Below are 24819 nucleotides of genomic sequence, written 5' to 3' on the forward strand. Positions count from 1 at the left end.
CGCAGCCTGCGGCCTGTGGGCCAGTGACCCCCCTGTGTGTCCAGGCTGGAGACCCCCAATCCCAGTCCTGAGACGGGGGTCAAGCAGAGGGCAGAGCTAGATGGAGACGGGACAGACGGGGATGGGAAAGGACTCCTGGGTGTCTCTGTGATTTTTGAGTCTGCTTCGTGAGCGTGTGTGGAGGCATTTCTGCCTCTGTGTATTTGTGTGTCTATCCCCGCGTTGTATCGGCCTGAGCATTTGTGTGGGGCGGGTGCCGCAGCCCGTGAACCCCGCCAGCCGCTGGTCAGCAGGTGCTGCCTGCCTGGGACCTCCTGGGAGTGGGGGCTCCAAACCCCTGCCCTCATGAGGCCCAGTCCAGGGCGCGGAGACAAACATGCCCCGAGGAACGTAGCCTCGGGGGTGAGGGCACACACCTGCAGGCCGCCCTCAAGGGGGCCGGGTAGGTGACCCCGGATCCTGCCAAGCCCGGCTGCGGCGGGGGAGTGAGGGCAGGCGCCTCTCTCCCCGGTGCAGCGGAGGGGCGTCGGGGGTCTGCGGGAGAGCTCGGACGGTACTCTCCGCCTGCTAGGGAACCCCGAGAGTCTGGGGGGTGGGGGCTCGGGGCAGCTGGGGGGGGTGGCAGGCCGGGAACGGAGGCCGGGAGGGCGGTGGGGGCGGCAGGGCCGCGCCGGGGGTTTGGTCCCGGAAGCCCCGCGGGGCAGGTGGGTCAGGGTCACCTTCCGACGCGTCCGCAACTCCCGCCTTGCCCGTGGCTGGGAGGGAAAGAGGACGGAGGACCCCCGCTTGACGCTGGGCCTGAGCACCTGAGCGAAGCGTATGTGGGGTGCTGGTTGGAGGGGGGGGTCAGGGTTTCCTTTGAGATGGTTAGAGATGTGCATTCGATACCCCGGGGGCAGTGCCGGGCAGGGGACCCCGGGAGGCGTCCCGGCTGGACACGTAAGATGGAGGGAACCCCCGGGAGTGGGTGAGGTCACCTTCGGGACAGACAGGGGAGAGAAGCCGCCAAAGCCGACCTGGGGCTGCTCAACCTCGCGGTCCTCGTGCAGGTGGAGGAGGGGTCCGGAGACTCCCGTGGGGCGGGAGGAAGAGCCGGCTGGGGTGAGCCGCGATGGGCCCCTCACCCTGCGTGGAGAGGCGAACGGGAGGCCAGAGGCTAGCCACGGGCCGTGGTTTCCGTGGGTTTTCGTGGGCGCGTGGGTTCCCTGAATGCCTTCGCTCCACGCGGACCTCGGTGTGTGCTGCCGCTGTGCTCTGAGCGCCCTTGTGTCTGGAGGGTGTTCTCGGTTCGTAGGGCGCAGACCTGCACTTCCCCAGGGGCCCCAGGCGCGCCTCTCTGTACTCGCGAGAGCAGACGAGCTTTTGGATCGGTGTTTGGCTGCTGCCGAGCTATGCACCTGTCTGGGTATTGCTAACCTGCTGACCCAGGTCTGTGCCTTGGTGTGTGACATGTGTGTTTGGAGAGGGTCAGGTGTGACTCGGCCCCGGTGAAGGGGGGGGCATGCTGAGCAGAGTGGGGCTTGAGATGCTTTCTGGTCCCTTCAGGCACAGGGACACATGGTGCTACCCAGACTGTTGCCTTCCCCTAGGGGGATGCACAAGGCCAAGCTAGGCTGGGTGGTAGGAGTAGCAGCCTTGCCCTGGAAGGTTCCGAAGAGGCTGAGGTCTACTCCTGGAGGCCCTGGAGGATGTGCCTTTGGCTCAGGTGGGCGGTCCCCCCAGCCCTCATGGCTGCCTGACCACCTGCCTGTCTGCTTTTCTGCCTGCCTGGCTCGGCCCGCTCTGCCACCAGCCGGTCTGTAGGTATCCCAGCCACCTGCTTCCGGTTGTGCTGGCTGGGATCTCTGCATAGCTCTCACTGGCCTGCCTGGCTTGTGTCCCATCTCTCCACCTGCTAATTTCCTCCCTGTCTGCAGACCTATGACCGACCTGCCGCCCGTCCACCTGCCCACTGGTTGGCTGCCTCTCTGCTCTCCTGTCAGCCTGTGAGACTATAGACATTTGTCACCTTGGGAGGCACAGAGAGTGACCCTAAGATGAAACTCGGGAAAGACAGGCCTTTTTTAATGAAGGAAATTGAGACGGGTCTTGATGGGAGTCGGGGGCTGAGGCATCCAGAACCTCTGGGAGGGTTCTCAGGGGGGCTGGCATATTCAGGGCCCAGTGCGAAACCCAGCTCTGCTCCCTTCCTCAGCGGCCAAGCTGCGGGTCTATTCCTGACACTGGGGCCTCCCCACGGAGGGGTTCAGGGGCTAAGTCTTAGATGGAGAGAAGAAGGTGACCCACTCGTGGCCTCCTTAGACCTGTCCAGTCCTCTGGATGCCCCTCAGCCCCTGGGACAGCTTCTGGAAAGAGGGCACAGTGACATTTGCAGAGTAAACAGTAAGAGTTGGGGCTACGGAGTGCCGTCCCGGCCCCCGGTACTTGCTTGGCTAATTGCTACGTGCGCTTCACCTTTAGATCCTTCCAGTAACCCTGTGCGGTTCGTAGCGGGACTCCCATCTAACGAGGAGGGAGGTGAGGCTCAGGGGAAGCCTGGATGTGTGGTCACATTGGATGTAAGGGGGGGCCTGGATTGGAACTTGTCTTCCACGGGGCGGTTCTAGGTCACAGCTCCCCACCCAGTCAGACCCAAAGCTGCCTCTTTGTGATACTCTGTATTGGTCCTTTTATGCTCCTGAAGTGAAATTTTATGGCTAAAATACCCACCTCCATATCTAATTAAAAATATAAAGAAATTAAAGGTAATGGTATGTATTTGTGATGTGGTCACTCGCTGGGAACGTGGCAGCTCCGAGTGCAGACTGGCGCTGGGACCTCGCGCTAGTGACAGCGTCGGAAATGGGGAGGAACTCTTGGTAAAGTTCTGAACGACACAAAGTACAGAGTCCCTCCACTTTTCACAGTAGTCGCGTTCCCCGAAGGGTCGGCGGACGTGATATCCTCCAGTCCTTTGTGTTTATGTATAAAAGGCAGTTGGCTTCTTGGCTCTGGTCATTGTAAACACATTTCCACTCCTGTCGTGCAGGATGTAGGATCCACCGTCCTTGTGGGGCTGTCTCTGGCCCCACCCTTTCAATGCCAGCAGCACCCCCGTCATTCTGACACCCCCTCCCACATGGACGCACAGAAAAGAGGCCGGCCCTCACGGAGCTCAGCATCGGAGTCGGGAAGGCGGAGAGAATCAGTAATCGGACATATGCTATCATACCAGGCTGTGATAAGCACAATGAAGAAACATAAAGCGGAAACCTTAAGGGGTTAGAGAAGGCCGGGTGTTCAGGGACAGCCTCTCTGAGGTGACATTTTGAGCAGAGGGAAGTCAGGGAGGCAGCCATGCAAATAATCTGGGGGAAGAGGCTTCCAGAAATAATAGGCCAGGCTAAAGCCCTGAGGTGGAAGCCTGCTCAGCTCCCTCAGGATCAGCAAGGAGCCCAGTGTGGCTGGCACAGGGAGTGAGGAGGGTGGGGGGCCCACAAGTTAGAGAGGAGGCCAGGTGTAGAGCTCTGTTTGTGGACTTTTCCAAACCACAGACAGACCTCTGGACGTTACTCTGTATGGGACAGAAGCCATCAGAGGTGCGTAAGCAGGAGAGGGACAAAATGGGGCATGTAAAAGGCTCATTCTGGCTGCCATGTGGCCCCTGGGCGGTTGTAGGGGAAGGGTAGGAGCAGGGAGGCCAGGAAGCAAGGGGTGGGGGCTCAGACAGGGTGTTCACAGGGAGCCTCGAGAAGCGGTCAGATTCTGCCTGGCGGGTGACAGGATCAGCAGTGGGTTAGACATGGGGGGGGTGGGGGTGGGCAGGAAGTCCAGGTAAGCTGGGCTCAGCAGCCCGAGCCACTGAGACTCCATTTCCTCCCTCCCCCACTTAGCTGGGCAGCTCCAGTCCGGCTTCTCTGAGACCGCTCCCCCTGAGGCCGCTGGAGGCCCGGACGTGGCTAAAACGGGGAGGGGGGGGGACGTCTCAGTTCCTCTTTGACTTCTCAGGACATGGGAGGCTGTTGGTCACCCCCCACCTTTCTGGTACTTTCTCCTTCCATGGCTTCCGGGGCTCACAATAAACACTGAAGAGCGATCTGGTACGTCGAGGTCAAGAGAGCAACAGTTCTGGAGTGTGAGCTGCGTGCCTGTCCTAGGTGTGGACAAGCGAGTCGGCCGAGCAAGTCCCTGCCCGCGTGCGGCTGTCTTGGGTGTTGGTGACTGGTAAGGCTGCCCCCTGCGTGTTCCCGGGAGACACCCGGGCACGGACCCGAGGCCGATCGGGTGGGGGACGGGAGGGGGGCGGCCGTGGAGATGAGGCCAGGCGCCGCAGCAGGTGCGCTGGGAGACAGCTCTGCCGACGAGGGCCGGGTAAGTGAAACGCGCAGTGTGTGTAGACTGGGGGTGGCCAGGGAGGTGGCGGCCACTTGGCCGCTGGGTAGGTGTGGTGTGAAGGTTGGGGGCGAGGGGTCGGGCCAGCTCTGGAGAATTCGCAGAGCCCCAGTGCCGCCTCACTCTTGCTGTGTGCGACTTGCCTGTGAAGGGCCTCCCGCGTGCGGGCACTGCTCCTTCGCTGACCTGGGGCTGTGTGTGGGTCCGGAACAGAGGAGTGGGTCTGTCGGGGCTCCGTGGGGTGCTGAGGGCGGGGCCGGCCTACCTGCAGCTTCACTGCTCCAGTGCTCCGCAACGTCTAAATTTAGGTGAAGGAAGGAAGGAAAGAGGAAGGGAAGGAAGGAAGCCGTTTGGCTTCCTATGGAGGGGAGCGAGGGGGAGGCGAGTTCAGGAAAGGCCTGCCCGCCCCTCTTACGCCAGCTGCCCTGGGTGGGCGTGTGGGCACACGGGCAGCCTCTGGCCGGCCCGGATCCCCCGACCCCAGATGGGGGTTTGGCAGGGAGGACCGACACTCGGCCGGCTGCAGCCGCTCTGGGATGCCTCCTGCCTGCACCGGAGGGGGGGGGTGCACTACTGGGTCAGGAGAATGCCGGCAGCTCTGTCCCCCCTCCACCCAGGCAGTGGCGCTGGTGGGGCCGGGGCTGCGGGGTGGGGGGCTGTCCGCCGCAGAGCCCAGAGCTGCAGGAAGCCTGCCCTGGCCGGCGGGGGCTGGAGAGACAGAGACACGGGGAGAAGGGCAAGAACAGCAGACGGGACAGGCCACACTGGCTCCAGGTCAGAAGTTTTATTGCTGACATGCAGGAAGAGTCCCCATGTAGTACAAAAATATGTCTTTATACAAACTTTTTTGTGACTTTTTCTGTTTTGTTTCTTTACAACAGGACCTCTCAGCGTGTGACACCCGGTGAGGGCGGGCCCAGCCTCCTCCCCTTTGCTTTGCCACAAACGTCAGACGCAGGGCTGACCTTGGAGGGCGCAGCCTGTCTGATAAGGCTCCGCAGACCCCCGAGGGTATTGCTCTGAAAAGGAGGAGAAAGCCCCCCTGTGGCAAGCAGGCCCAGAGGGTCCGGCAGGCCGCTGGACAGGGGCACGGCCGAGACCCTCACGGGAGGACAGTCACAGGGGCTGGGAGCCCTGGGCCAGACTGCATTTCTACTCCCTTGGGAGACTTCTTTTTGAAATAAATATAGAAAAGAGGCCATCCCCCACCCCGCAGCACGACACCCTGGCCCTCGGCGGCTGGCCGCTGGTAGAGGCAGGGCTTGGTGCTCAGGGGGATAAGTGCTGGGCTCCGGTGGGCTCCCACAGACCCACTGAGGCAGAGGCATGAGGCGCCCAAGTGCTGGGATGGGGGCATGGGGAGGAAGGGGCATGGGCGGCCCTGCTACTGCTGGCAAGAGGTGGCCCCATTTTTTTCCAGATGGGGAAACTGAGGCACAAGGAGGTTTGGGAACTTGCCCAAGTCACTCACAGTGAGTCAGCTTTTGGGGAGGGGGCAGCTCACACTTTGGGAAACAAGGTCACACAGGCCTCAGTCACCTCCCCACTGGGGAGCAAGAACAGACAGGGCCTGAGGGCCCAGGGCTGCCTGGAGGGGAACACTCAGCCTTTCCAGGGGGGCCTGGGGGGATAGGCCAGAGGAGGGGTCTTTGCTTGGCACCGGGCAAGGCCAAGTCCAGTGAGGGAGAGTGGGAAAGAAGGGCATTCTGGTGAGAACAGTGTTTCTGGCAAGACGGGCATCCACTTCAAAATCTCGGCTCAAAAAGGGCAGCAGGGCTGTTCTCAAGCCAGGCAGACCCCCCAGTCCCTACAGCACTCCCCACGAGCCCCACAGCCCTGATGAAGGGCCCTGGCCAGGGTCTGCTGGGAGAGACACCACATCCATTATGAGGCAAGAACAGGAGGGCAGATGCCTCCACCATTCTGTGAACACAGAGGGGTGGGGGGAGCAAGAGGACGTGCGAGCAGGGCCCACCCGTTCATGGTCGGCCCAGCGCGCCCCTCCCCGCCTGACCACCAGGCACCCCATTCACATCTGCGTCAGCGTCACCTCGGTACCACGGTGCGGGTGCAGAAAGAAACCAGGGTTAATGCGAGGATGCAGCACCTCAGAGAAGCTACTGAGATGGGAGAAAGAGAACCAAGTCTAGAAAGGCCTCCCCATCACCAGAAACAGGAGGGACTGGTGGGCTGGAGGTGGAGGGGCCGGCAAGAAGGGGCTTCTGAGCCTGGGGGCGAGGAGGGGGTCCACGTGTGGGCGGTGGACTCCCTGCTGTCCAGCCAGGTCGGTGGGGGTGCGGGTGGGGGCAGGGAGTGGCCACAGGCCGAGCCACCTAGAGATGGGAAAGAAGTTGGTTTCAGTACAAAAATAAATATATTTGAATTCTGCTTAAGATGAGGTGAAGTTTTCCAAAGCTTGGACTGAGGGGCCTGGGGTCAGAAGGGGAGGGTCAGACAGCCTGGAGGGGCCCGGGGAGGGCCGTGGGCAGTGGGTGTTCATTTTGGGAGCCAGCAGCGAGCTGCGTGTTCAGCTTATTTGTCTGGGGGGCGTGGGGGGGCCGCAGCCCTGGGCCGGGCCGCTGGGCGGGCTCCCTCCTCCTCCCTCTCACTCAGTCCGGAGACAGCGCGGTTAAAGAGCCAGAGGTAGATTAAAACGTCATGATTAAAAGCAGATTAGTTATCTAGGCTTCTCAGATTAAAAAACCAAACAATCAAGCGATCATTCTCAAGGTAGCTTCGTGGTACGTCTGCTGACCCCGTGCGTGCCCTGCGCTGTCCCCGCCCCGTCCCCGCCCGACGCAGCCGGTGGGGGAGCGTTGGGGCCGCTGGCTGGGGGTCGGAAGAGGTGGCGCTGGGGCCGGAGCCCCGGCGAGGGGGCTACTTGCGCAGGTAGCGCTGCGCCAGGATGGCCGCGTCCAGGGGGTTCATGGGCTGCGCGTCGTGGCCCAGCCGCCGCACGGGGGGCACGCTGCCGAACTGCCGCTTGGGCACCCAGCTCCGGGCCTCGTGCACGGAGCTCTTCTCCTCGGCCAGCAGCAGCTGCTGCCGCATGTAGTTCTCGAACTCGTACTGGGAGCACTCCTCCGTCACCTTAGCCTTCGGGAGACAAGGAGACAAGCAGATGGAGGGGGGGGAGAGGGCGGGAGAGAGGGGGGAGAGAGAGAGAGAGAGGGGTGGGGTTGCAGAGAAGAGCCGGGAACCACTGTTACGTGACCTGGCTCCAGACTCCAGAGGCCGCCCTTCCCGGTCCCGAAGCCCGCCCGCCACCCTGGACCTTGCCTGCGGCCTGTCCCGGGGGTCGCTCCAGCAGAGGGACAGGCCTGGGATTGGAGCGGATCCCCTGCTTCCTAACACACTGACCTTGGGGGAGGTCGCATGACCTTGGAAGCCTTAGCTTCCGGGGCAGCAATCTCCCCTCAGAGCTGTTCTTGGGAGGGAGCCGAGGGGGCGGGGGCCTGGGCAGCCCAGCAGGGCCGCTCGGAAGGGGCAGGTCCCTGTGCTGATTGTCATGGGGGAGAGCAGCGCTCTGCGCTCAGACTTGGGGTCTGGGCTATGTGACCAGCAAATTCACTGCACCTCTCTTGAGAAGAACATGGCCACACAGGCCTGTGGTGCAGACGGACAGATGCACTGCGGGTGACACGGAGGCGAGGGAGGGCCTGCCGACTCTCTTCCCCAGGGCCAGGAGGCTCCTCCTGCTCCCACCTGCCCAGCGAAGGCTGTGGAGCTCTGGGGCAGGGGGAGGAGGGGCAGGGACAGGGAGGGAAGGTCCTCATGGCATTCCTCCCATGGTTCTGCTCGCCAAGCCCTGCCCTCCAGGGGGCACCCTAAGATCGCCTGCCAGCTGCTGCCTGGCCCCAGGTCTGCCTCCATGCCAGGCCCAGCACTTTCTCCGGTGCAGGGAACAGGAAATGAGAGAAAACTGGGAGAAAATGAATCATCTGGAAAAGGAGAGCAGAAAGGCTGAGAGAGACCCAGTGCGTCAGAGGCAGAGCAATGTGGCCGTTTAAAGGACCAGCACAGGGCAGCACCAGGCCTCGGGCAGGAGGAGGAAGCTGAGAGAGGCCCAGGCTGGGCCCCGCCTCCACTGCCCCATGGCCCCTCTTGCAGGCTACGGAGGCAAGGCAGGCCCCGGGCAGCTGAGACGGAGGGGGCCTTGCAGCCTGCCGGGAGCTGCCCCCTCTGCCCCGGCCCTGCCTGCCGTCCCTGGATGCTGGTCCCTTGGGACTGGGTGACGACCGGTCTGACCTTCCCAACTCACCTCCTGGGAGCTGTCTGTGTTGCTCATCTGGTCGTCGATGTCAGGAACCACTTGCAAAGGCCCGCTCAGCGATGACAAGGACTGCCTGCGGGAAGGCAGACGAGTCAGGCCGGCTCCCCAGGCCTGGCCGGCGGGAGCCCCACGGCTCTAAGACTTGGCTGCACTCACTGGGTCCCGACTCAGCCCCCTCTCGACATGAATGACTCTGTCTCCCAAGCCTCGGTTTTCTCAGCCGATAATGGGGGACATTTCTACCTCACAGGCTGTGGTGGAAAATCGGTGAGGTAATTAATGCCAGTCCCACAGTTGGCAAAAACTGGCACGCCGGGGACGCTCGGCCCTGAGTTCTGGCGGCACCCTTCCCATCTCGCCCATGGGGGAATATCTGGAAATCAGACTCTGTCTGGCAAAGGAACGGGCCCCATCTCAAGCTGCTTTGCTGGGTGGGATGGGCAGGGCCTAAGCGCGGGCCGAACGCAGACTTCCGCCAGCCGGCACCGGCCCACTTACCACGACGCGATGATGGCACTGAGGGCCTCCAGGACGTCGGCGGCGGCGAGGCGCTGCTGGGGGTCGAGGACCAGCAGTTTCCGGATGAGGCACACGGTGTTCTCGGACACGCGCCCATCCCTGATGAGGGAGAGGACCAGGGCTCAGGTGGGGCAGGCTGCTGCCCACTCCCCAGCCCACCACTCCGAGCCTCGCGTGGCCGCTTCCGCCCCTCCCCAGGCAGCGGGACTCACTCCGGGATGGTGTACTCGGCGGCCTTGATCTTGCGGAAGAGCTCCTGGGGGATGCTGTCGTAGAACGGGAACTGGCCGTAGAGCATGGTGAAGAGCACCACGCCCAGGGCCCACATGTCGCTCGGCTTGCCCCGGTACGGCCGGCCTGGGGGGCACATGGACGCAGGCGCGCTCAGCCCCGGCCTGGGCTTCCCTCAGCTCACCAGCTGCGTGCCTGACATCCTATCCGCGGGACCCTCCCCCCGCACCTCCTCCCAGGACGATGCCCCACCGAGGAGTGACCCCCGAGGAGAAGGGACTACCCTTGGCCTTGCGCAGGCCACCTGCCGGCACACCAGCCCTGCTCTGCCGGACCGCAAGCTCTTGGCGGCTCGGCCTGGGTCTACGGCCCCGGCGCCCAGCCAAGCAGCTCACAGAGCAGGTGGCCAGGAGCGTGTGTGCGGGACAAAGAGCTAGTCGGCCAGCCCTGCCCAATCCCTGTCCCCTCGCCCCAGAGCGCTTCGACCCGTCTGTGAGGATCCCCTCCCCTGTTTACTTCCTATCTCCCCCGAGAGAAGGTAAGTTCTCAGATGCAGGTGCTGCTCTGCTTGGCGCACTGCTGAGCCCCGGTGCCCAGCAGGGACCCCAACGTTTGCTAGAGGAATGAGCATCCATTTAAGTGACCTCTGTGCTGTTTCCCTCCCTGCAGAACAGAAGGGAGCAAGCATTTAAGCGAGCGCCACGCTGTGACGGCACCGGAAGAGATGTTGTCATTTCGTCTCCGCCAAACTCTGTGAATTAGGTATTTCCTCTCCTTTTCCAAAATGAGGTGCAGGGACGTCAGTGGTCCAACACCACACAGTTGACTGGAGGAGCCCTGCTACTCCCACTCTCGGGGCAAGGCCATCGCCTACCACCCGCGCCAGAGCTCCTCCGGCGCGCCGGCCGCTGCCTGGCCCGTTCCCGCAAGTCCAGCACCTCAAGCCTTTGGAAATTCCCTGCCCGCCCCGTCCCTGGGACAGCAGACCCAGCAGCAGCCCAGCTCGCAGACTATGACTCAGCTTCCCCACGGGTGTGGAAGGGCACTCCAATGTCCTGTCCCGGGCACCAGGCAGCGCCTGGACAACCAGGATCCCTCCTCTGGGTCCTGAAGCCACATGGGTGGCGACAGATGCCTTTGGGTCAGGGGATACTGGTTCTGGAAGGCTCTCCAGGCCCACCGAAGGTCAAGCAGCTTAACCAGGTGTGTACTGCACATGTGCATGGAAGTATCCTTACAGGCCTCGGCCTGTGCCTCCAGAAGGTACCACGGGCCTCCCTCTCCTAGCCTATGACTTCATCTGTGAAATGGGGCCAGGATGCTGACCTCGCAGGGTTTCGCCCTGGCTGCTACAGTAGGCGGTTTTGTGGAGATCGGTCTCTGCTACGCTTTCTCCAAGGCTGTGTCACCCCGGCCCCTGTCTAACCCCCAATGCCAAAGAGCAGCACGTGGGTGACCTTGTGCAGCTGACCCCACGGTCAACGCCAGGGCAACCCCGTTCTCCTGGACCCTGCTCTGCCACGTGGGGTCGTCATCGCAGCCCACTGTGCCACGACTCTAAGCTGCAGTGGCCACACGCGGTTCCTGCTGAGATGCCTAGGACAGGACCAGGGGCCCCCGCAGCAGGGGCCCCGCTGCCAAGGTGGTGTGGGCTCCCTCAGCTTGAGCCCCAGGACTTTTGCCCTGACTGGACGGGAGCTGAACAGCCCCCTCCAGCCAACAAGCTCCCCCAGGAGCTCTGCCTGGGCCGGCGACCCTTCCCTGAGCTTTGGCTTCGGAGAGGACTGAACTTCAAGCCTTCCTTCCCGTAATGATAATGCCGGCTAATGTTTATTACCAGACAGCAGGTTAAAGGCCTTCTTTAATCGCACAGGACCTTAGCAAGCAGGGGCTGTTATCATCCCTGTTTTATAGATGCGAAACTTGAGGCCCAGAGAAGTCAGTAACTTTTCCAAGGTGACACAGTTATTAACCAGTCTATAAACCCTATGCGGGCAAGGTCATGTTTGCCTTTTCACAGCTCCGGACCAGATGCCGGAGGCTGTGCTTGGAACACAGAATAAACCAAGTGGCAGACCTCGACTCGGAGCCCGCGTGGCCGGACTCATAGTCAATCATCCCGCTTCAACCTCTTAACCACGTGGGGAGGCAGTAACGCGTCCCGCTCTTAACGCAGGAGGAGACTGGGGCTCAGAGAAGGGGGCTGAAGGCCAGGATGAGAGCCGGCTCTCCAGCCTCCGGGTCTAGGACTCTCTCTGAAGCACTGGGTTCCTCTGTTTCATCCTCTAAGACCGGCACGAATCTGGAAGAGCCAGAGAGAGGCCACGGGCAGGAGCAGGAAGTGTGTGCACGTGGAGGCCCCCCTGGCCTGGCATCGCTGAGGCGGCCTGACCAGAGCCAGCCCTTCTATTCCCGCCATGCGGTCACAGGCCCCACCTCATGGGCCTGCGCTGAGGGAAGAGCCCGGTGCATCGTCCTGGCTCTGTCACCCACAAGGATGCTTTGGGGAATCTCATGGAGGGTGTCCAGCCTGGGCTGGTCCCCGGGGAGCTGGGGTGCAGCCCTGGCACGTGGCTCCCTCTAGCAGAGGCCACGGCGACTCCAACCCAAACCTCGAGGTCCTGGGGGGACAGTGGCAGCACGGCCTGGGAGAGCTTCAGCCGGGGGAGGCGGCCAACGTGTGGTAAGATGGGAAAGAAAAAGGGAAAGGAAAGGAAAGTGTCCCGGGGAACGTGGGCTTGGGCAGGAGGCTGGCCAGGACGTGAGCCTCAGTTCTCAGGTTCACTATTAGCTACGACAAAGGGACTTCGGATCTCCCCCCCAGGGTCGCCATGTGGTCTAAGCAGATGACGCAGGTCACGTGCGCAGCACGGCGCCGGATGCCCGGCGGTGGGATCGGCGCGTGATCAGTGTGTAACTGGCTTTTTCTTTTGGGTGCTGGCTGTCTCCTCCCCACTAGAAGGTCAGCTCAGCGCTCAGGAAGCAGGGACGTCTGTGTGCCTATTTGCTGTCGTACCCCCAGCGTCCAGAACAGGGCCTTCTCCATGGTAGGCGCTGGGAAAATTCAGGCAGAAGGGAGGGAGGGAGGGCTTGGAGATGGAAGGAGGGAAGGAAGGAGGAACTACTGAAGGAACAGAACAAAGGGAGAGCTGTCTTTGTCGCGGTGCCAGAGCCGGGGAAGACCTGCTCATGGCGGCCTGCGCACTTGAAATGCAGGATGGTGTTCTCAATGGGGCTTCCCTCGGGCCTTGCTGGTCTGGCCGCTGCCCACCTCTCTGGCCTCACCTTGACCCAGGCTCCCTGTCTGGCTGGGCAGCAGCCACAGCTTGCCCTGTCCCGCCCCCTCAAGTCCTTATCTGTCCGTGCAATCACAGCTCAAATGTCACTTCCTCAGGAAAGTCCTTCAAGTGCCCATTGTTCACACTCGGAGAAACAATCTCAGAGAGCCATTAACCCTGAGCCAGGGTGAGGGTTACCATCCTCCTCCCCCATAAGACCCCAAATTTTGTACGCAGACGGACAGTACTGGTTCGGACCCCCACTGAAGTCCCGGCACCTGGCCCAGGCCCGCCCCCAGACACGCTCTGTTGAAGGCGTGAGCCGCGGTGGAGCCCGGCGCCGCGTAGCCCTTGGGGCCCGCTGCCTGGACACCGCACGTACCGCTGAGCACATCTGGGCTGATGTAGGCAGGGCTCCCCCTCTGGTCCTTCAGCAGGTCCCCCTCGCTCACGAGATGCTTCCCGAGGCAGAAGTTGGTGATGGTTATCCGATGCGTCCTGGGAGCAGGGGGCAGAGAAGGAACAAACGTCGTGTCTGTGCCCGCGCGCGCCCGGCTGCCCCTGTCTCGCCCAGGGAGCAAAGGAATCACACCCACACCCTCCTCTGCCCCCTGGGCCCCCGCGGCTGTGTGAGCAGTGCCATCGCGGCGCTCACGCTGGCCGCTCACCCTTGCTTGCACCTGCTGAGCGGTCCCCTCAGCACCCGGGACCAGAGGAATGTGAGTCCCTCCGACCCAGTGAGTGCTCCAGAGGGGCTCCCCGGAACCTGCCGTCCAGGCTGAGCCTTGGGGCCGCAGCTCAGGACTCAGGACGACTTGCGGCGATGTCCCAAAACCACCTCACAGAACATGCACATCTGGAACGACGGGAGATCGAGCTCAGCTCCCTCACTTCCGTACAAAGAAAAGGAAGTTCGGCAGGGCTCTGGAGTCCACCCACGGGGGCCACTTTTATTCCCCTCGGCCAATCCCTGTGGTCATGACCCTGGTCACTGTGGATCAGCGTCCCGGGGACAGTACTGAACACGAACGCTGACGGAGCACCGAGCGGGCGGAAGCCCTGGCTTCTGTCTCGAGCGGACTGTGCGCACTCGCCCTCACGGGAGTCTAGGAGGGAGGCTTCTCGCTGCCCCGTTCTCACAGGTGATGCAGTTAGGGTGCAGAGAAATGAAGGGACCTGCTCAGGGTCAGGGGGCTAGTGAGCAGGACCCAGGCCTGGGTCCGCCTGACCCCAAGCCTGTACTCTGGATGGCCACTGCTCGTGCCCGTGTCCCTGGGCAGTGCCCAGCCCCTGAATTTCCCTCCAATCCCACCACAGCTCACTCAGCCCTTGTCCTGGGCTTCAGACTCCCCCCTGACCTAGAAGACCACAGACTCCCATCTGAGCATCGTGGGTGAGAGCCGCTTAGGGCTGGGATCCTTTCATGACGCTCACAGTGTGCACAGAAGGAAGAGGCTGAGGGAGGGGGCCTTACCCCCACCCAGGCGGTGGCGGTGGGCAGGCCCCCCCAAGAGGCCCCGTCGAGGAAGGCTAGTGAGGAAGGGCGCCTCTCCACCCACAGGGGGCAGGGGTCACCTGCCCAGCTCCGTGTCAGCTGGCTGGGCAGAGAAGCAGGGGGACGGCAGGAAGGGCAGCCCCGTGAGGGGTCCCCCGCCGCCTCTCACTGGCTGAGTCTCCAGGCTGAAGAGGGGGTCGGCTCAGAGGTACAGGGTGTGTGGGGCTGAGCATGGAATTCCCCAGGAGCTGTGACCAACAGGCCCTGCGAGCCCTTCAGCTATCTCGGGGAATTCTGCTGGCAAAGGGCTTGGTATAAAACAAAGGTTAGTCTGTCCTCTGCATTCCAGATGGAGACCTCGACTCTCGCTCTGCATACAGGCCTGCCCTGTCAGATGCCACAGAAATCTGCCTGGTGGCCCCCAGGGCAGCTAGGGCCTGAGAGAGCAGGCGAAGGGTCTGGCCAAGGATACCATGTCAAGAAGTGGACTGCTCCCCCTCTGAGCCGCCCACGTCACCGCCCTGAATGTGGGACTGTGCATCCACAGAGCTGAAGGCCCACAGTCTGTCCCCCCACATCAGATGGCTGCTGCGGCTGGCAGTGTGTCCTGCAGGGGTTCCCGGAGGCGCAAGACATTGGGAAGGGACTGCTCAGGGCGGTCTGGGGGGCTTGGGCATTAGAGTCCCAGGCCCCAGGCCCAGCTTGGCCATTCCCTGGCTGTGTGACCGTGGGTGCCTCATTTAATCTCTTATTAAACCTGTTTCCTCATCTGTCAAATGGAGACTATTAGCACCCCATTCCCAAGACTGTGTGAGGATGTGACAGGAAGACAAGCCCAGGGAAGGCACAGAGCCAGGGGCCTGGCGACCGGTAACTGACTGCTAGCTTGGATTATCCTCTCCTCACACAGCGGGCACAGCAGGCGAGGGCTAGTAACGGGAGACCCCAGGAAAGACCCAACCTGAGGCGGCGGGCGAGGGGAACCACGCTGCGGCCACAGGCCTGGGGGCGAGCAGGCCACGGGCTGTGCTGCCCTCTGGGCCTGGGCCGGGCCAGGGGGCTCGAGGACGCTGTGTGTGGCTGGGCGGCGGGCAGCAGGGCCGAGCCGGCCCACACCGCCGACGATCCTGGAGGCTGTCCCACGGGAAACCACACGGTCAACTCCGAGACCTCCCGAAGCTTGGCCGCGCTCCCCTGCCCTGCCACTACCACCCAAGTTGGCGGGTGGCGCCCAGATCCCTGGGAGCCCCAGACCGCCCAGATTCGTCCTGCGGCAGGAGGCGAGGGCAGTGGGGGTAAAGGGAGGCAGCTCTGCGTCAGCAGAACCCGCTCTGCGTGAGTCACTCTTCAGTTATGGCCCTTTGGGCTACCAGCGTTTTTCTCCTTTTCTAGGAACTTGGTGTGCAACTTGCTTACCCAAAAAGAGAGGAGGAAGGAAAAAGAACCCACAGCAGACCTCATATAACCCCAAAGGGTATTTCAGGTTTCAACCCTTGCCTTTTCTCCCAAGTGGGGTGAACTCAGCACGATAGCCGCCTAGCAAACCCTTCTCCCTGTGTCCTCCCCTGGGGCCGCTCTGTTCTTCGAGGCCCAGAGGCGGCCTCCAGCTCGGCTGCCTGCCTCTGCAGCTGGAGTTAGGGCCCGGCCTGGCAGGCAGGCGGGGGCTGGCGCTCCTCCAGGCCCGCCTTCGAACTGTGCAAGGGTGCGAGTGAGAAGGGAGGGGTGTGCTGCAGACGCGCCCGGGGCAGGGCATGGCGTTCGCACTGGGTCCCTCTGCACCGCCGCCCCCTCCAGGAGCACTCCGTCTGTAGCAAGACCCCAAAAAGGGGATCATCAGATGAGAAGCGATGCAGCTAAGATCAGGGGCTGAGTGAGGTACCGGTGCTCCTCTATCTGAGGAAAACACATGTGGCACGCGTGCACATGCACACCCAGACAGACAGACGGACACGCATGGAGCCACGGCCGTAGCTCCACTGCCATTACTCGAGAGCGGCCGGGCTTCCTGCCTAGACTCCCAGAACCACAGTGGCCTGGAGTTAGGGGAGCAGACCCGCCTGGCGCACAGAGGCCGGGCGCATTCTGGGCTCAGCGGCACAGGCGTACAAGTGCGCGCTCCCACAGGCACCCCTAGGCTGCTCGGAGGCAGCGCGTGGCTGCGTAGAAGGCCTCAGGGCACATGGGCTCTGCAGCCAGACGCACTTAGGTGGTCAAAAACTAAGCCCCCGCGGGGCGCCTGCGTGACTCAGCCGTTAACCGTCTGCCTTTGGCTCAGGTCATGAACCCGGGGTCCTGGGATCGAGCCCCGCATCGGGCTCCCTGCTCAGCGGGAAGCCTGCTTCTCCCTCTCCCACTCCCCCTGCTTGTGTTCCCTCTCTTGATGTGTCTCTGTTAAATAAATAAATAAAGTCTTTAAACAAACAAACAAACAAACAAAAAAAGCCCCCTCTGTGTGAGCAGCACGCCTGCTGTCCAGAGCAGGAGGGTACCGGGCCAGCATCCCACAGAAGGCCAGGGCCTCAAGTCCAAATAAGACAACACGCTCTCAGGGCTGGCAGGGTCCGGGTTCTCTAGCACCTGCCCCCCAGTGCAACTCAGGGCTGGGGCCAGAGCCCCCTGGGCTCCCCGCTGGTGCCCTCACCAGCCGCTCAACCCCCAGCAGGCCTCGTCTCCCGGGGAAGCGAGCTACGGGCCGTCTAGCACGGGGTGCGCTTGCGATGGACCCAGCCCGTGAGGCAGTTCCATGTCTGCAGGGAGGCTTAGTCCCCTCCACTGCCACAGCCGAGGACACGGAAGCTCAGAGAAGTGCTTGCTACCACAGCGGCCTCTCAAGACACGATGAAGCAATCAACCAATACATAATCAAATGAACTCCCATGGTCTCGAGGGGAATGAAGAGGCAGTGCTGGGCTCAGAGCCTGGTCTGACCCCAAGCTTCCCCAGCTCTCTCACTTGGCCCGTCAAGGGTTCCAGCAGCCCTGGAATTTCGGCTTCCTTCCCTCCTCACTGTGGAGCATGACAGGGTCAGGTTTTCATGGCTTCACTTTCTCCAGCTGGCCAATCTTTACTCATCCCTCAGGGAACTGACTCAGATGGCCAGAGCCTCCGCCCTCCTCTACAGGCCCCCACCCAGTGCTTTCTGGTCAGCACCCCATTGCACGGTGACTCTGGGAGATTGCCCGTCTGCAGCACCGGTGCCGGTTGGTGGTGGCAGAAGGGCGGTGACCTCCTCATGGCGTGGGGCGGGGGTTTGGTTCCCCCATGCCCTCCCCAGGGGCCTCGCTCCCTGCAGCTTCTTCTCCTGTGACTGCTGTGGCTCTGGCCACTTCATAGGGACAGCGGGCCCCCTCTTGAGTGGGTGGCCACATCAGGGAACAAATCATGACCACACCGCTTCTGCTGTGAGACTGGTGCCTGCCATCTGCGAGCCCTCTGACCCACTTCAACTCCTGGAGGTGGTGGCAAGGGTGAGAGGCCCAGGGAGAGCAGGGGAGGTGGCAAGCCCTTCTCAGCCCTGCACTGCTATGGTCGTGGCAGTGCCTGCCGGTGGTCCTGGGCCCCTATGAGGCTGGGGCCCCTCCACCCGGTGTGGGGGGAGTGATAGCCTGTAGCAGGGGCCTTGTGTGATCTCCCTCTGCCACAGATGGACCAAGGGTGCGAGGGTGAGCCGTCCAGACCCCCCCAGGATCGAGGCACTTTCCCCCTGCTGCTGAGTGACGGCTTCTGACCACTCGTAGCTGCACCCTTTTCCGTGAAACCCCCTTAGCCAAAGGAAGCGTTCTGAGGCTGTGCCCAGGGCAGGGCCATGCACCCAAGGCCATGCGCCCCCTTGCCTCAATTTGGGACATCTGAAGGGCTCCCTGGCTCCTGAGTTTTCCAGGCTGAGGCCCCGTTGTGACTGTAGCACAGCTCAGCTTCTCCCTCTGCTCAGTCCCGCCCTTTGCCCCAGGAGCACTTCCCAGTGAGCCTGCTGCACACGCATCTCAGAGTCTGTTTCCTGGGAACCCGACCTAAGACGAGGCCTCATTTTGCTCACCTGTCATTCCTTCACTCATTTCTCCCATGTTTTATAGTCATTTACTGAGCACCACTACACACACCAAATGAATGGCCCAAGGAGGATCTTTGGAATCCTTCCCAGAGCTCCCTTTCCGTGCCCTGTGGCCTGTTAGACTCCCCTTCTTCTTCTTCTAAGTAGGCTCCGTGCCCAGTGAGGAGCCGAACGTGGAGCTTGAACTCACAACCCTGAGATCAAGACCTGAACTCAGATCAAGAGTCAGACACTCAACTGACGGAGCTACCCCGGCGCCCCTAAGAGTCCCCCCTTCTGAGCAAGCACCATATTCCCACGTAGCAAAAGGCAGAAGCAGGCATCCCCGGGATTCTTGGGGAAGTGGGCTGTTGTGAGTCAGAAACGGGGGGCACTGGAGGGCATGGGGTCGCTGCAGCATGCAGCCCGTGCCAGCCGCAAGGTCACGTCCTGACAGAGAAGGGTCTTACCTCTTGTTGAGCACCATGTTCCCAAGCTTCAGGTCTCTGTGCACAATGTTTTTCTGGAAAAGCAACAGGCACGTGGTTTGGACCATGAAGGACGGCGCCAGGGTTGGGCCCAGCCTGTAAGATGTGGGCTCTCCAGGGGTTTGGGGAGGCAGGAAAAAGCCCTACGACTGTCGCTTTAGGCCCATGCCTTGATTTGCCAGCCACAGACAGATCAGGACCGTTCTAAGGCCTCATCAACCACCGGTAGGGATGGGGTAATACGTGGACCCAGGCAGTCTCTGTCCTACCAGGGGCGGTCTCCCCAGTTTTCTCCCCTCGGGACAGGAGCCAAGGGGGAACACCACTCCTCTCTCCACCTCCAGGTAATATCCCGCTGAGAAAAACACTAGCATCTGCCCACATCTGCGGTCAGAGGTGAACTCTCACGGTTCTGGGGACCAGGTACCGCAGGCTCAGTCCGCAGACGCTGTGTGCCAGGAAGAGGCGCAGGCTCTCCTCACCTGGACCTCGGGGTGCCAGACAGCCCTACCCTAGGGAGAGCTCAGAGACAAGCTGCGGCTGCCCCGGGGGGATCTCACCGTTGTCACCTCTGCTGGGAGACTACAGCTTAGCCTCTCGACAGACAGGCAGCTGCTACGCTGGGTGCCGCTGGGCTGCCGGGGCAGCACCTCCCCAGGAACCTGGGCTGAGGCCTGCAGCCCCATGCCTCACTGGCTACACAGGTCATCTAGCCACTTTCCTTCTGGACATTCCAGCTGCAGAGCACGTCTGGGCGTGGCGGGGGCGGGAACCAGAGCTGCTTCCGCTGAGCAGCGGCAAGAAGGGTGGCATTCCGTGGCAGTGGGGCCCGGACGCTTCTTGGTCACCGGGAGCCCAGGACGGGCCAGCTAGAGGAGGAGGGACCGGCAGGGGGGCAGAGCCTCACCTGGTGCAGGGCTTCCACGACGCGCACCACGTCGTAAAAGATGACCACGGTCTCCCGCTCGCTGAGCCTCTTCTCCTTGATGACGTAGTGCTGCAGGTTGATCAGGTCGGCGGTCTTGTCGCTGAAGTCGTGTGCGCAGAGGCAGTCGAGGACAAGGCAGATGCGCTTCTTCATCTTCTTCACCATTCGGCTGGATTCCGCGTCCTCGACAATTTCACAGGTGCGGTCCTGGGAGGCAAGGGGACAGACCAGGGCTTGGTCGTGGGCCTGCCGGTCCAGGGTCGCGGGTCGGGGACTCTCCTCTGGTGCCGGAGACACACACCAAGGGGAGAGCCTGGACCGAGCTGCACATGTGCGGGGTGGCGGCCTGAGGCCTGGGCAGCCGGGACCAGGGGCTGATGTTAAAGGCTTCTCGCTCTGATCCCAGTGCAAAGGGTTCGTATCAGGGCTGAGCGAGTAATGCCAAGGGGACCTCTGGGCCCCGGGTACGGGCAGCAGACCCGGGGCCCCGGTGCATCTTCCCTCCACGCCACTCCCAGAGGTTCCAGCCATGACCAAGGTCCGCGACAGTAGAAGTGAGGTGTCCTGTGTGTCCAAGACAACTGCTTTCCCATGGAAGCCAGACTCCTGGGCAGCCACGGAACCGTGGAAAAGGCGGGCTTCGGGCCCCAGGTCCCGCTCATCCCAGCTGTGGGACGCGGGGCAGTTCACCTCACTTCTCCCAGTCTCTGGTCCCGCATCTGTCAAAGGGAGCTGGCACCCTCCCTCACAGGCTGTTCAGAGAACACGGCAACCATGCCGGCGCTCAGGGAGTGCGTCCTGCTACCAGCGCGCGGTAGTAAGTGCCGGCCTGTGTTCCTTGCCGAAAAGACATTTTTCCTTTATTTTTTTTTAAGTTTTTCTTTTTTTTTTTTTTTAATTTTTGTTTTAAGTAATCTCTACACCCAGCATGGGGCTTGAACTTACAACCCCGAAATCAAGAGCTGCATGCTCTACCGATGAGCCAGCTTGGGGAGATGCTCGGTGTCAGCCCCAGCAGACTGACGCCTGCCTCCCAGGGAACTGCTGGGGACTGAAGAGCCACGTTTCTCCTTCCAAGCGCGATCATACCTCTTGTTCTCTCCTCCCCAGAGGCCCAGCAGTGTCTGGCACACAGGGGACCCTAGAAATGTTTCTAAGCACCCAGGTTCTATTATCCAAGAGGACATAAAGCAGGGCCGAGCTCTGGTAGCTGTTAGAGATGACGCTCACGACCCCCCGGTTTGGTGTCACGTGGAAGGGAAACTGATGTTCAGTCACCTCTAATCGCACATCTAAGAATAAAAGACCTTGGGTGTGTGTGTGGCGGGGTGGGGGGGCATCTTCCCTTTATTCTATCCAAGAACTCAAGCTGACAAGGAAGTAACCGTGATGAGTGTGGCCGCACACACGCCCGCTCACTGTCCTGACCACCTTGCGAGGCCGGCCTCCATCGCCGCCTCCATTAAACCGATGAGGAACCTGAGGCGTAGGGACCGGAAGTGACTTGGCCAAGGTCATACAACCTGACTCCAGGACCACCGGCTCCAAAACCTCTGTGCCTCCCTGCCAGCACATGGCCTCTCGGGTGCCGGGTCCATCCAGCAAGAGCGGCCCTGGCCAGCGTGGCTAGCTGAGGGCCCTGCAGAAGCTCTGCTGGAGGGTGGAGCAGGAGGCCTCCCGGGTACCCTGAGCCGGGCCTTCCGCGTTTCTGGAGACACAATTTTGGTTCGGCCTCGAGGAGGCCTCTGTTCAGGGTACAAGTTACTCATTACTACCTTCCCTAAGGGACCTGGAACATCTGAGCACGGGGGGCTCAGGGATACTTCCTCAACTAACTGGGACACCGGGGCAGGCGAAAGGACTGTCGGTACCAAAACCAACCGTGGGATCCACAGGTGGCCCACAAGGCTTGTCCCTCCTCGTTGCCCTCCTTAAACCCTGGTCTGGGCCAATTCTTGACACGACACAACAGGAAAGAGCTTGGGCGTCTTTAAAAGACTTCATGTCTTCCTCCCTTCTTGGAAAAGTGGCTCTCCAAAGAAAGGGGCATTGCCACAGGCCGGCGAGCCTCGTGGCCGGGGCGCTGCAGCAGCTGGTGTGGCCACAGCCTGACCTCCAGCCCACACCCCGGCAAGTCCTGGCACACCCAGCATGCAGGGGTCCCAGGCAGTCATGTGGGTGAGCTGCTCCACGTACAGACGTGGCCCCAGCAGGGGCCGGCCCCAGGAGCCAGCCAGGAGTGGGGGGCGGGGGAAGGGGGGACAGGCAGCCCCCTCTGCCACTCACCTGGAAGAGCCCGTGGTGGTGAACCACGCCGTCCTGCGTGTGGAGGAGGGAAAGCAGAGAGTACTCGGTGTGTAACAGCATCTTGCCTTGCCTCTCCTCTTGGCTTTCTATTCCTTGGTCCCCCCTCTCCTCAAGGGTAAGGATCTTTAGGAAGGCACACACACATAAAAAGACCAAAAACCCAAAAATAAACCTTACTTTACAAAGCAGAATGACTCGAGCAGGAAGAGCAGGGGGCTTGCGGTCGGGCCCGCAACACGGGCACGCGCACTCGCACAGGCACGTACGACGTGCGAGGTTTTTCTCGAAGTGACGGCAGTGTGACTTCTGCTCTGATCGCGCTCTTGAGATCAGGCCTGTTCGGAGCGCGACTGCGTGAGCCCGACCGCTTCCCGGGAAGAAACGGTGCTACTCATGTTCGCAGGAGGTGCGGGTGTGAAGGTAGAGAAGAGGGCAGAGCAGGCTGGCAGGCCAGCCCCTGGGGCCCGAGCCTTCCCCGCCCCGGGCGCCTCACTCACCTTCAGCTGATAGAAGTCATCTGTGCCGTCTTTCCTCGCCAAACACTGCACAATGCTCGGCACCGGGGAGTTGCCCAGACGGGGACCTACGGCACACAGAGCCTGGGGCTGACTTTTCTGGAGCCCTGTCTCTCGTGGCACCACGTGGTCTCTCTGCAGTTCACGGCCCCCCCCACGTCTCCTGGTGGAGAGTTCCGTCTCCCTCCAACAGTGGAGGGGCACGTACGCGTGTGCCTGAGGGACACCTGGCTCTTCTAGGCCGGCTCCCAGACGGAGGGGTTTTCAACGGCGGGGGCGTGCTGGGACCTCTGAGGAGCCGGTGGTAAAAGTAGAGGTCCCTGCGGCAACCTGGAGCCTCGAATCAGCATCTCCAGGCTGAGGAACTACAGCTTTGGGAGCTCCCCTGGTCGGCGGCGGTGACCGCCTGGCCCCTCTTGGGGCCCAGGTTTGGGGCACTTCTGTACTCCTGGAGATGGACACTGCTCACTGTCCCCTGCTGGCATCCCGCCTGAGCGTTCAGAGCAGAAGTCAGACAAGGTCACAGTGTCACATCACAGTGTGTCACTGTTCTCAACATACAGTCGAAACTTCTTTCTTAGCTTCAGAGGTCCTGTATGGTTTGGTACCTGCCCACCTCACTGATGACGCTCCCCCACCCCCTCGCCAATATTGCAGCTACACTGGGCTCTTATGTACTAACTTGTTAAGCCCTTTCCTGCCTCTGGGCCTTTGCATTTGCTGTTTCTTCCGTCTGGAATGCTTTTCCCCTGCGTTTCACATGGTTGGAGCCTTCTCCTTTTCGGGGGTCAGCCCAAACATCACTTCCTCATCAGGAACCTTCCTGGTACACGCTCCCTGTAGGCCGTCCCGCTCTCACGTTGTCTTGTTCACTTCCTTCACGGCCCCCACCGCCCCACTGATGATCTTGCGTGCTCTTTACTCGGTTTCTGTTTCCAACTAACGTTAAGCTCTGTGAGGGCCGGAACTTGTCTGCCCTGCTCACTGCTGCGCCCCCAGCAAATAGCCCAGGCCTGGCACGTGGTAGGCGCCGGGAGCCATCTGCCCAGCAACTGGGGCTGGAGCTGTCCTGGGCCCATAAGTCCGAGACGCTGCCCCAAAGCAAAACTCACACCCAGTCTCTGGTGTCCTCAGTGCCCACTTCACCCCTGCAACCCTGAGCACAGCACCCCTGATTTGTTGGGCCTCCAACATCAGGCAGAAAGGCCCTGCTGCTCTTCTGGACCACTGGGCACACCCAATTCTGCACGACTTCTGTGCCAATTTACAAGAAATCGGGGGGGCTACACCAGACGCCGTGTGGAATGAACTGTGCCCTCCGAGAAAGGTCAGAGAAGTGCCCTGGATTATGGGTCTCAGGTTCTGATGCAGCTTGTGTGCCTCCTGGGGGACACATGGGGTGGGGGGCAAATGGGGTGCTCTGGGGGAAGAGACAGTCTAGCTCTCAGCTGGAGCTGATCAAAGGCTGGTGAGGCTACAACAAAAATGACAACTCGGGTACGGCGTGACCCAAGGCTCTGGATCTTCCACTGGCACAAAGCGACTGCCCTCAGAGTCGCAAGGCGAGGGCCCCGCACGTGCGCTGCGGTGGGTGTGGCACTGCGCCTGCGCCCCGCACCCCGGCCCACCCGGCGGTCAGAGGCTTACCCAGGATGAATGGTCCAGCTCTCTTTGCATTATTTCCAGAAATGCCACCTCCTAGAGCCTTCGCCCTGGCCGACGTTTCCCCAACTCCTCTGTCTGATGCTCTCCGCTTCATTCTCAGCTCTAGACAAGACAGAGAAGAGCCCTCCTCGCTGAGCAAGTCGGCGAGTTTCCTCAGGCGAACCCAGCCTGCAAGTCTCTGACTTGGGGATGTGTCACACAGCTGCTGCTGCTGCTCCCGCTGCTGCTGCTGCCACCTCCTCCCCCTCCCGGAGGAGCACCGAAGGTTCCCCGTGACAAAGAATCACAGCTCCTTTCCTTGGCATTAATCAGGGGCTCAAACGGGATGTCCTTCCAGGCAGCATATACTATGGAGTGGGCAGCCAGCCCGCCTCAAGGGGCCAGTCACACGCAGAGAAGAGGACACTGGCTTTGTGCAGATGCAAACTGGGGTCCCCAAGAGACCACCCCAGAGACTGAGAGGAGAGATGGCCCAGAAGCGACTGGTTCCAAAGTGAGGCCTTCCCCTCAAGTACCTGCAGCCCAGCGACCAGAGGTACTGAATCCTGGGTCCCCCTGCACCGCCACTGATCTGATCTCTGGGGCACGGTGGGGAGAGGGCCTGGGGACTCTCACGCCCGCCGAGTGGGAAGATGGCTGCCCTGGGGATCTCCTCTCTCAAACTCCCCTGGCTCTTAGGTCCTCAACACCCAAAGTTGTCAATGGGCGGGGGGGGGGGG

The 24819-nt window shown here is 61.7% G+C and overlaps 1 protein-coding gene across 3 annotated transcripts in view; it reads right to left on the bottom strand.

Annotated features, from left to right (window-relative positions):
- Positions 1–5140: 5140 nt before the first annotated feature.
- Positions 5141–24819, bottom strand: part of STK40 (serine/threonine kinase 40) — a 38980-nt gene continuing 19301 nt past the window's right edge. For 2 of the 3 annotated variants that reach the window (XM_040619271.1, XM_040619270.1), the window contains exons 2-11: positions 24083–24202; positions 22418–22503; positions 21900–22043; positions 19593–19820; positions 18668–18720; positions 13055–13170; positions 9376–9520; positions 9143–9262; positions 8633–8717; positions 5141–7467 (exon numbers count right to left, since the gene is read on the bottom strand). In XM_040619271.1, the coding sequence (XP_040475205.1) occupies positions 7249–7467; positions 8633–8717; positions 9143–9262; positions 9376–9520; positions 13055–13170; positions 18668–18720; positions 19593–19820; positions 21900–22043; positions 22418–22503; positions 24083–24194 (1308 nt within the window). In that variant the 5' untranslated portion in view covers positions 24195–24202 and the 3' untranslated portion in view covers positions 5141–7248. The remainder of the gene's footprint in view (positions 7468–8632; positions 8718–9142; positions 9263–9375; positions 9521–13054; positions 13171–18667; positions 18721–19592; positions 19821–21899; positions 22044–22417; positions 22504–24082; positions 24203–24819) is intronic. The other variant, XM_040619272.1, reaches the window with a different exon arrangement.

This window comes from Ursus maritimus, unplaced genomic scaffold, assembly GCF_017311325.1.
Source record: "Ursus maritimus isolate PB19 unplaced genomic scaffold, ASM1731132v1 scaffold_32, whole genome shotgun sequence".
In the NCBI taxonomy this organism is placed as follows: Eukaryota; Metazoa; Chordata; class Mammalia; order Carnivora; family Ursidae; genus Ursus; species Ursus maritimus.